The sequence below is a fragment of the Portunus trituberculatus genome, chromosome 25, assembly GCF_017591435.1.
Source record: "Portunus trituberculatus isolate SZX2019 chromosome 25, ASM1759143v1, whole genome shotgun sequence".
NCBI lineage: Eukaryota > Metazoa > Arthropoda > Malacostraca > Decapoda > Portunidae > Portunus > Portunus trituberculatus.
The window spans coordinates 222,074-232,500 of record NC_059279.1 but is presented as its reverse complement, the minus strand read 5'-3'; the positions used below and the strand labels follow the sequence as shown (position 1 = coordinate 232,500).

The 10,427-nt window shown below is 41.5% G+C and overlaps 1 protein-coding gene across 1 annotated transcript in view; it reads left to right on the top strand.

The window, feature by feature from the left end:
- Positions 1-10,427, top strand: part of LOC123508687 (twitchin-like) — a 166,660-nt gene that overhangs the window by 32,177 nt on the left and 124,056 nt on the right. The window contains 6 exon segments of the mRNA XM_045262547.1: positions 23-185; positions 1,558-1,699; positions 4,750-4,909; positions 5,359-5,571; positions 5,952-6,081; positions 7,208-7,379. Coding sequence (XP_045118482.1) covers positions 23-185; positions 1,558-1,699; positions 4,750-4,909; positions 5,359-5,571; positions 5,952-6,081; positions 7,208-7,379 — 980 coding nt within the window.

The following is a 10,427-nucleotide window of genomic DNA, read 5'->3' as shown; positions in this document are numbered from 1 at the left end:
AGTCTCTTCTCGCCTCCTGCAGACAAATCGACGGTCTGGCGCCAACCTTCGCTAAGAAACCCGTGATCAAGCAAGAGGATGGAGGGAAGCACATCAAGTTCGAATGCCGCGTTATTGCTGATCCTAAACCGACCATCACCTGGTACCGAGATGGAGTCAAGGTGCAAGAGTCCGCCCGGTGCAAGGTGAGCGTCCAAAACTGTTTGTGTATTGACTCGTGGACAGAACTCGCGTGATTGTCTTTTCTTATGTTGGTTAAAAGTCATGTAATGTTCTCTCATTTCTACTATTCAGCTGAGTTTTTTTTCTTTTCTTTTTCCTCGATTTCATTTCTTCTCGTGAAGAAAAGTATGGTAATATTCTCTTGTTATTTCTACTGTTTAGTGTTTTTCTTCCATTTTATTTGATCTAGAACAAAACTCGGGTAATTCCTTCTTTTCATTTTTATTTAGTGTTTTTGTTCAGTTTTTATTTTCTTTAGTGAACAAACGAGTAATATTCTCTCATTTCTATTATTTTGTGCTTTTCTTCGCTCTTAGTTCCTCTGTTATGTCAATGGTACGTCAATTCCTCCGGTTTGTCAGTATTCCTTTATTTCTTTAGTTTGTGCATAAGAAAATAAAAAAGCTGTAAAAATACACCAATCACACACCTGGCAGTCTCTTCAAGTTATTAATGTCGCGAGATCAGATTAGAGGGAAATATAAAGTACATTAGAAGTAAATGCAGAATATTGCTCGACTTCTGACCGCGACTATAATGGAGGTCTTGGAAGTCGCCGCGTGCTAGGGTGCATAGGAATACATAATGAATACTCAGGGAAAGAATAAAGGAAGCCCCTTGTGATGGTGACGGTGGTGTGGTGTGGTTGTGGGGTACTTGGCGTGTGGCATGCACTACGCCGCAGCCTCACCTGTGCCCTCTCACCACCTCGCTGTTTACACCGCCCCGAGAGTTCCCAGTAAATACACAGCTCACCTGGCGCCAATCACAGCCAGGCAAACCCTCGCTTGTCTTCCTGAAATCATAACACACCTGCAATCAAAGCACACCCGCACCACACACCTGCTTGCCGCGCCCTACACACTTCACCTATCAATACACAGGTGACAGCCCGATGCGGCGCCGTCAAACATCTGTCACCTGTCACGGCGCGCTACCTCACCACCTAGTGCCACGTGTCCTCAGGTGGTGATGGCTGTCAGTACACATGGCCACCAGGTGACGCGCCCTCCTAAGAGCTCCTGGCAGGTGAAGGCTGGCAACTTATAACTTTGTATCACCTGGAGGACTTGTGACGTCACGCTGCACACCTGTCCATCGCTTACCTTCCTTCCCATCACCTATGCAATTTACGCCAACCAACGCACACAGTTGCATTCCTCCACATTCCTTAAATCACCTAAATGGGTTTTGAAACTCTTCACCTGTATGTCATTCCACTTGGCCTCATTCTGCCTCACTGACTTGTCAAGCCAGTTTCACACTCACACCTGATGAGGCAAATCTGGACCACCCTGCAAACCTGACCGCTCTCCTCCTCCTCCTCCCGCACAGGTGATCATCGAGAAGGATGAGAAGTCATACTACGTAACGATGCCGCTGATGAACGTGACTGTGGAAGACGCCGGCAAATACAAAGTGACGGCCAAGAACGAACTCGGGGAGAGCAGCGCCTCCATTAGTCTGAACTTTGACAGTGAGTTCTTCTGTCCCACTGCTCCTCCCTCTCCTTCACCAACCTTCTGTCTCTTCTGTCTTTTCTTCTCTTTTGCCTTTGGAAAACACTAGAGCCGGGGATACTACTTTCTTCATTTCCACTTTCTTTCTCTCCTCTCTCCTTCTTTCTCTTCGCTTTCTTTTTTCTCTGTTACCTCATTTTTTCTCTCATCTCTCCTTTTCTTCGTTCTCCATATTTTTCTCCTCTTCAGATCTTTTATATCATGATTTTCTTTCTTTTTTTTCTTATTATTCCCTTCCTTCTTTTCTTCTCTTTTTAACTTTTTTTTTCTCTTTCAGCTACCGGATAAATAGTAGATTACGTCGAAAACCTGTCTTTTTTTCCAGTTTGTCAGACCGAAATGTATTTATTTTTCATGTTCTGAATCTACAGTTTGTCTCTTTTCTTGAAGTCTGTAAATTTCCCTCTTTTTCAAATTATCTCGTTCTATTCTTCAAGCTTCGCTCCTTCAGTAACTTTCAATCACTGGTCTCGCTTAAATCTACTTACTCAACTTTTCTCTCCCCTTTATTGTATCCCTTCGTCCATGCCTCACTGTAAAGTACTTTGCCTCTCTCTCTTTCTCTTTTTTCCCTCGTGCTATTGCGGTAAAGTAAATATTTTCTTAAAAAGTCAACATTTCTTTCACTGCGGGATGTTAACAAGAATCGTTTGGTTTGTGGCATTCTTTGGTAGCCTTCCTACTCTCGTCTATCGCGGTATCCTTGCTCTCTCAGACAGACACCGTTCCTTGCATTAAGTCCTTCACCTCATGAATTGCAGTAACTTTCTGATATTTACCCACGAGCGGACTTAAACCATTTCTCGTTTACTTGTAACTTTTTTTTTTCTCGGGTAAACTCGTGTATTTTATTATTTTTTTTTTTCTAATTAAGCTTCTGTGATTATGGCTTCTCGTCTTTTAAAAATCATGTTTCAGTTACTGGTTAAACATTAGTACTTTTTTTTGCTTAACCTATTAATTATTTAGACTATAGACTGGCTTAGATTGAGACAACTGTTTGTAACTATTAGAAATCTTGTAACTTTGAATACTTCACTCTCTTCGTAGTTCTAGTTTTAATGAATAGATAAGGATAACAACTTGACAAAAAGATCAATATTATAGTCTTGTCTATAGTCAATAATCCTCAAAAGATTCACTAAACTCTGTCCTCCATTGAAATTTAGTTAAAGGAAGACAAAAATAAGTAGGATAAATATTGTTGCCTATGTATGTCCTTCCGTGTCCTACCATGTCCTACTGTGTCCAATGCAATACCATACTACCTCCTGTGTCCTGTATCCTACCACCTCATCTCTTCTGCCTGTGTGAGTGTCCAGAGTGAAAGAAGTGTTCATTCCAAGACAAACTTAAAATATCTGCTTAGTTAAATAGTTATGGTGTATGTGTGTGTGTGTGTGTGTGTGTGTGTGTGTGTGTGTGTGTGTGTGTGTGTGTGTGTGTGTGTGTGTGTGTGTGTGTGTGTGTGTGTTCGTGTCGTCCCCCCTTTCCTCTCATGGCGTCACTAGAGCATCTCACTCAAAGCAGCAGTAACGCTTCACCTTCCTGGGCTGTTCTTCCTCAAGGTGGCAAGCCGCTGCCCTCCTTCACCTCCTCCCCGCTGTGTTGGTCCTGCACTGCGCGGAATTCAATCACTCACCACAAAATAACATCAATAACACCCAAAATAACCTCTGACACTAACTCACCGTTTTCTTTACCTAGCATAAACAAAAGAAAACGACATGTAACTTCTCTATTTTCTAAACCAGGTAAGATTTTAAGACTAGACCATAAAGAAAGACAGAATAGATTAAGGAAATACTAATTAGACACGGACATTTCAAGGATAACAGAACAATAACAAATGGAATAACAAAATATTTAAAAAAACAAAAAATCACACGAATCGCGGAAGACGTTCAATCCTACAGAGCGGAAATATTTGATCGTCTTTTGTTTTTTGAGGTGATGACAAAGCAACGTCTCCTTTTATGCGCACACAAACAATTTACACTTTCTTGACATTTTATTTAATTTGATTCGATTCTGTTTCGGTTTTTTTTCGTTCATTTCGTGTTAATTTTTTCTACTTTTCTCTTTGTCTTTGCTATTATGCTTTTGATTCTCACTGTTCTTATCTTTTTCACAGTTTTCCTTCCGTTTTTTTTTTCTTCTTAATTCATTTATTTATATATCGTGTAATTTTTTCTGTAAATTACATTGATTTTGTGTTCTTTTTATATTATGATTATTCTTTTATTCATTGTCACTGTATTCATTTCTCAGGTTCTTATTGAGGTTCTTATTTTTTTCTTATTTTTTCTTAATTTTTCTAAGCAATTTTTTTTTTTTTTTTTTTGTTCAATTCATTTATTCTGTAGATTTTTTTGGTAATTATCCTTTTTTTCATTATTTTCGGAGCTGAAAGACATGAACAATCGCATACCAGAGGAAACCAAACAAGGAAAAACAAATTATACAAACCCCATCACTAAGTTATCCGAACTTCACACCTAACATAACTGACTAAGACAAAACAACACTTGGTCTTCTCACGACGCCAAATTACCCCAGTTAAAAAGGCAACTAGAATCAATCCCCTTTTCACTTGCATGTCCACAATCCCGGTGTTCCTCTGGGCTGCTCTCTGGTCCCTCTGATGAAACAGGAGTGGCAGGCGTGAGGGAAAAACTTGGCTAGGTGGCGGTAACATCTCACGAATTGATGGTTTGATAACATCTGCATCTTTCACCAGCATCATGTATTCTCTCTCTCTCTCTCTCTCTCTCTCTCTCTCTCTCTCTCTCTCTCTCTCTCTCTCTCTCGCTCTCGTTCTTGCTCTCGTTCTCTTTCTTGCTCTCTCACATCACATACATCATTGCGCCATGTACTGTCTTTGTCTCAGTGTAATTAACCCAAAATGTCCTTCCTCCTCCCCGTCCTTCTCCTGCTCCTCTCCTTCCTCCTCCTCCTCCACCACCACCACCTCCTGCGCCTCCTGCTGCTCCTGCGGCGCCTCCAGGTTCCTTTATGATGCTCACAGCTGATGATACGACACTGCCCAAGAAGGACGGAATGAAACCCACCTTCACGGAGCGCCCCAGCATTAGGCAGAGCGATGACGGAAACAGCGTGATATTCTCCTGCAAATGTGTTGGTGATCCTGTCCCGACGGTTGTGTGGTGAGTAGGGCAAAGAGGGAGATGGTGAGGGAGTGAAGGGGGAATTGGCTTGTTTGGAATTAGAGGTTTTGGTGTTGAGTGATGGAGGTTTTTTTTATTAAGTTTCTCTGTTAGTCAGTCAGTTAGTTTGTTTGTCAGGCAGCTAATCAGTTAGTCAATCAGTCAGTCAGTCAGTCAGTCAGTCAGTCAGTCAGTCAGCAAATCAGTTAATCACTTCAATACTATGACATCTTTACCTTGAAATTTGTGTACGATTAGACCATTTTATTGACATTAGTAAGGGTGTACGTTTCTGAAATTGTATAAAATCAACAAATAGTAAACAGATTGAAAATGGAAACGCGTCATGGTGCTCAAGAGGTTAATCAGACAACAAATCAGTACACCAAACACACATACAACTAGACCTCACCATCACCACCACCACCACCACCTTCTCCTTCCTCCAGGGAATTCAAGGGGAAGAAGGTACGTGAAGACTCTCGCCACGTGATGAAGGTAGAGAAGGACGGCAAGGTTAACTATCTCGTGTCCATGACCATTTCGTCCGTCACCAACTCGGACGAGGGCGAGTACAAGGCCATTGCCAGCAACAAGATCGGCGAGGGCGTGGCTACCATGAACCTCAACTTCGAGGGCAAGACTGAAGATGATAAGCCAAAGTGAGTTGTATGTCTGATTTCGAGTCCTTTCTGTTTTTTTTTTTTTCGTTTCGTTCTGTTTGTGTTTCTCTTTTTTCTCTTCTTTCGCGTTATTTTTTTGTTCTTTTATCTTTTCTCTTTTTTTTCTATTCTTCTCATCCTACTACCAATACTACTACTACTACTACTACTACTACTACTACTACTACTACTACTACTTTTCCTCCTCCTCCTCCTCCTCCTCCTCCTCCTCCTCTTTCTCTAACACCATTCTCAATTATGTTACTACTCCTTCCTTTCCTACTCCTTTTCATCCTTTTCCTTCTTATCCTATCATAAATCCCACAAATCCAGCTATTCTAAGAAGTATTAACACCTACCTCCTCCATGGCCTTCTGCAGGGTACCGGACGCAAGGGCCCCAAGATTCCCCAAGAAGCCAGTGATCCGTCAGGAGGGAGACAAGTTGGTCATGGAGTGTGTGCTGGAGGCGAACCCGGAGCCTGAGATCACCTGGTTCAAGGGCACGGAGGTAAGAGTCTTAAAGGGTCCTGTTTTGGAGTCCCTTTTCATCAGTGTCTTGGGTTTTCCTTTCTGATTTTTCTATTTTCTTTTGCTTCGTTTTGATTTTGAGCTTGATTGTTTAAAAGTCTTTCGTCATTTTTTTTTTTTGTATTGGTAATGGTCTCTTCTTTGCTCTTGTGATTATTGGTGTTGTTATTTTTGTTTTTGTTATTCATATTGGTGTTCTTGTTATTTTAGATGTTATATTTCTCTCTGTTGTGGTGTATCATTTTCTTCTTCAGTCTTTCCTTTCTCTCTCTCTCTCTCTCTCTCTCTCTCTCTCTCTCTCTCTCTCTCTCTCTCTCTCTCTCTCTCTCTCTCTCTCTCTCTCTCTCTCTCTCTCTCTCTCTCTCTCTCTCTCTCTCTCTCTCTCTCTCTCTCTCTCTCTCTCTCTCGTCTGTGTTAATCTACAGTAGTTTATTGTTAACTCCTATAGTACTTTCTGATCAAAATACATTACAAATTCTCAATCTTGCATAGTATTTTCTCCTTCCTTGCCAGTCACGATTACTGAGAAGAGATTAGTTTTCACTTTTACTATTTTACTCGTATTTTAGTATAGCTTATCACAAACAGCCTTGCAATATCCAGATTATGTGATGTCTTGTACTCTTTTCTTTTGTGTTGGTTTATCTTTTTCCAATACTCAATATTCACTTCCCTTCGTTGTTGTTTTTTTCGTCTACCTGTGGTATTCTTTTGTCTTCCTTTTTCTTCCCAGTGTCCAGTCAGTTGATATTCTACCCTTATTACTTGTTCCTTTATCATCTTCACACTGTCCTCTCTTACATTCAACTCCCACACTAACCTCCCTTATTTCCTCTTTTTTTTTTCCTAGCGTACACCAGATTTCTTCATGTTTATCTCTCTGCTCTTATCTCGATACACTCAATTCCCCACACCAACCTTCTCTATTTTTCTCCCTTATGTCCAGATCTGTTGATGTTGATCCTCTATCTGTCTATCTGTCTGTCTATTACTGTCTCTCTGTCTATAGATCTTTCACCATCTTTCTTTGCATCATCTCCCTACATTCCTCTCCCTGTACTCACGTCTCACCTGCTCCTCTTCTTCTCCCCAATGTCTCCCCACAGACCATCAAGGAACAGGGTCGTATTTCCATGTACAAGAAGATCTGTGAGCGCGACACGTACATAGTGTCTATAGTCATCTCTAAGCCGGAGGCGTCGGATGGTGGCCAGTGGAGGTGCAATGCCTTCAACCCACACGGAGACTCGAACGCTAACATTTCGCTGAACTTCGAGAGTGAGTACAATCCTGGCTTTGGGTTTGTCTCGAGACCGCTGGTTCGTTCGTTTGGTTCTCCTTTATTTATTTTCCATTAGTCTTCTCTATATTACGATTATTCCTGTTGATCTATCTCAGTCTATCTATCTGTCTGTCTATTACTGTCTCTCTGTCTATAGATCTTTCACCATCTTTTACTATTGTATGATTCTGTAGTTTTGTTTTTTCCTGCATCTTTCTCTTGTTTCCGTCTTCTTTATTTTTTCTTGTGTCCGTCTCTGTTTTTTCCCCTTTTTCGTTCCTTCGTCTTGTTTGTAATATTGTTTGTTTTGTTTCCCCCGTGCCCGCCTGTCCTCGTTCCCCTCCTCGACCTCTTCCTTCTCCTCCTCGTCCTCGTCATCATCCTCCCTGTGTCACTGTCCTCGTCTCACTGTCTTTCGTCTGAGTGCTTGAGAAAACTTCTTGTCTTGTCACTGTCTTGTTTTTTATTTTCTATATTCCTGTCACTGTCTTGTCCTCGCATCCATTATCACTGTCCGTTGTCCTCGCTCGACTGTGGTCCTGTCCTCGTCACTGCCTATGCGTGTCCGTGTCCTTGGTACTTTCCTAATAACCGACTTATTTAACTGTCCTCGTGTAGTTGTCCATTATTCAGTCACTTTCCTCTTGTCCTTGTCCGTGTCACATCCGTATTCTCATCATTGTTCACCTGCTTGTCCATTCATGGCATTGTCCTTGTTCTTGTCCGTCCCGTGTCCGTCCTTGTCCGTCCTGTCCTTGTCACTGTATTGTCCATCACTGTCCTCGTCCTTGTCCGTCCTGTGTCCGTTCTTGTCCGTCCTGTCCTCGTTACCGTGTTGTCCGTCATTGTCTTTGACCTTGTCCGTCCTGTCCTTGTCTTTGTCCGTCATTGTCCTCGTCCGTGTTGCTGTTCATATTCATCATTGTCCGTGGCATTACTCATATCCACTTACTGTCCTTGTGAACATGTCACTTTCTTCCCTTGGTCACTGTCCTCGTCAGTGTGTCCTGCTCTCCTGGTCCGTGAGTCCGTGAGTGTCCATGTGCACTGTCCTTGTCCTCTACCAGTGCCTGTCCGTGTCCTTAGTGAAGAATGTCCGTCCATCACTCCTTAGCCCTGTCCCTGTCTCTCCTGGTGCTCTGTCCGTAGCTGTCCATTGTCCTCGTCCGTGATTCCTGGTCCCTGTGAGTGTCCTTGTCTCGCGTCCGTCCATTGCCCTTGGCACTTCCCTACTGCTTCCTCAGTTTTTTTTTCTCAAGCATTCTTTTTTTCCTCCTCTCAAAAGGACGAAGATTAAACCAATTTTACTCATTACTATTATTAATTACTACCATTATTATTATTCTTGTCCTTATTATTATTACACTTATTGTTATTGTTGCTATTATTATTTTATGCTTCCATTTCAGACTAATACATATTTTTGGCATATTCATTCATTGTTTGTTTTTTTTCGTCTTTTTTATTAATAGTGTGTTTCGATTTGTTTAGTTTTCCATAAGTTGCTTTTTTTAGATTTTATGGTTCTGTTGTTCTTTGTGTATTTTGCTTACGAAGGTTGTTTTTTATTGTTCTTATTTATTAGCGTTGTTATATTATATATATTTTTTTTTCCTGTCGTTATTTTGGTTGTTTGACGCTTTTTATATGAGTTGATGGTGTTGTTGGTGGTGACGTCGCTTGTTTTCCAAGTTTTATGAGGTCTTTGTTTTATTTATTTTTTTATTTTTTTATTTATTTATTTTTTTTTTTTTTGTTTCGTTTGCTTCTTGTGTGCCGTAACAGCAACGAGTGTTGAGGGGCGTGGCTTGGGCCGGGCTGTTGTCCTTGTCCTTACTCGCCTGTCCTTGTTCTGTCCGTCCCTCCCTGTGTCCGTCAAAACTACCCCACGTGCGTCTAGTCCTGTCTGTCCGTGATTTTGTCTTTGTCCTGTCCGTCCTTGTTCTCGTCTTTCCCCACGACTCCTTTTATTGTCCTTGTGAACTTGTCCTTGTCCTCGTCAGTCTGTCCTTGTCCGTGTCTCTCCGTAGGGCTGTCCTTGATTCATCCCTCAGTCTGTCTGTGTGCGTGTCCGTGTGGCTGTCCTTGTCCCTCTCCTCCTGTAGAACGGACAGGCGGATTGTCCTTGTGTCCGTCTGAAAACCCTTAAAAAGTCCAGTTCTGTGTGTGTTCCCCAGTGTGTGTCCGTCTGTCCGTAGAAATGTCCATGTGTTCGTAAGTGTGTAGGTCTGTCTGCTGATTCTTTTTCCCAGTAGTGTAACCAACCAAAAGAGAGAGAGAAAAAAAAGAAGCTATGCAGATAACTTGCCTTCCTGCAGGGTTCTTTCATATTGCAATAAACGCTGTTGTAATAGAGCTAGAGAGAAAAAAAATGTAACAATTCTAGAGATAGAGAAAAAAATATAACTTAATTCTCCTACATTTGAATTTACGTGTGTTATTGAGAATGAAAACTTAAATGTCCCCAACAAAAAAAAAAAAACTTAATTCTAGTATTCATTAAGACCCTTTTTGATTTGCCCTGTTTATAAGTTTCCCTTTTTAAAACCTTCAGAACATTAGAGAGCATTAAACAGAAGCTTCAATTGGTCTTAAAGTCTTAAAGTCAACAAACCTTAACCCTCCCACATAACCTTAGGACAAGACCAACTTTCTTTAGGTTTAGCTACAGGGACTCCTTGGCGTGTACAGGTGGCAAACGTCCGACACCTTCTGGAAAACGGTATCTAAAGGTAATGTATGGATTAAAACTACTATTAAGATGTTGTTTCTTTTCTTTACTAGTACTTCTCGCGCCGTCCGATGTCCGTTTTCGCCAGCTCGTCGTTTTCTGTCTCCTATTTCGGGTGTTGCAAGTTCCTCGGTACTTTTTGTGTGTTTTCTCTAGGGTAGCGTGCAATAAATAGTCTGGAATAGCGGGATAAATAAATAAATGAGGAGAAATTACTAGATGTCTTTTTTGTGAGATCGCGTGTTTTTTTTCGCGAAGATCTCACCCGCGGTTAGTCAGCTCGCCGGAGGATCTTTTTGTGCCGTTTTTTGAG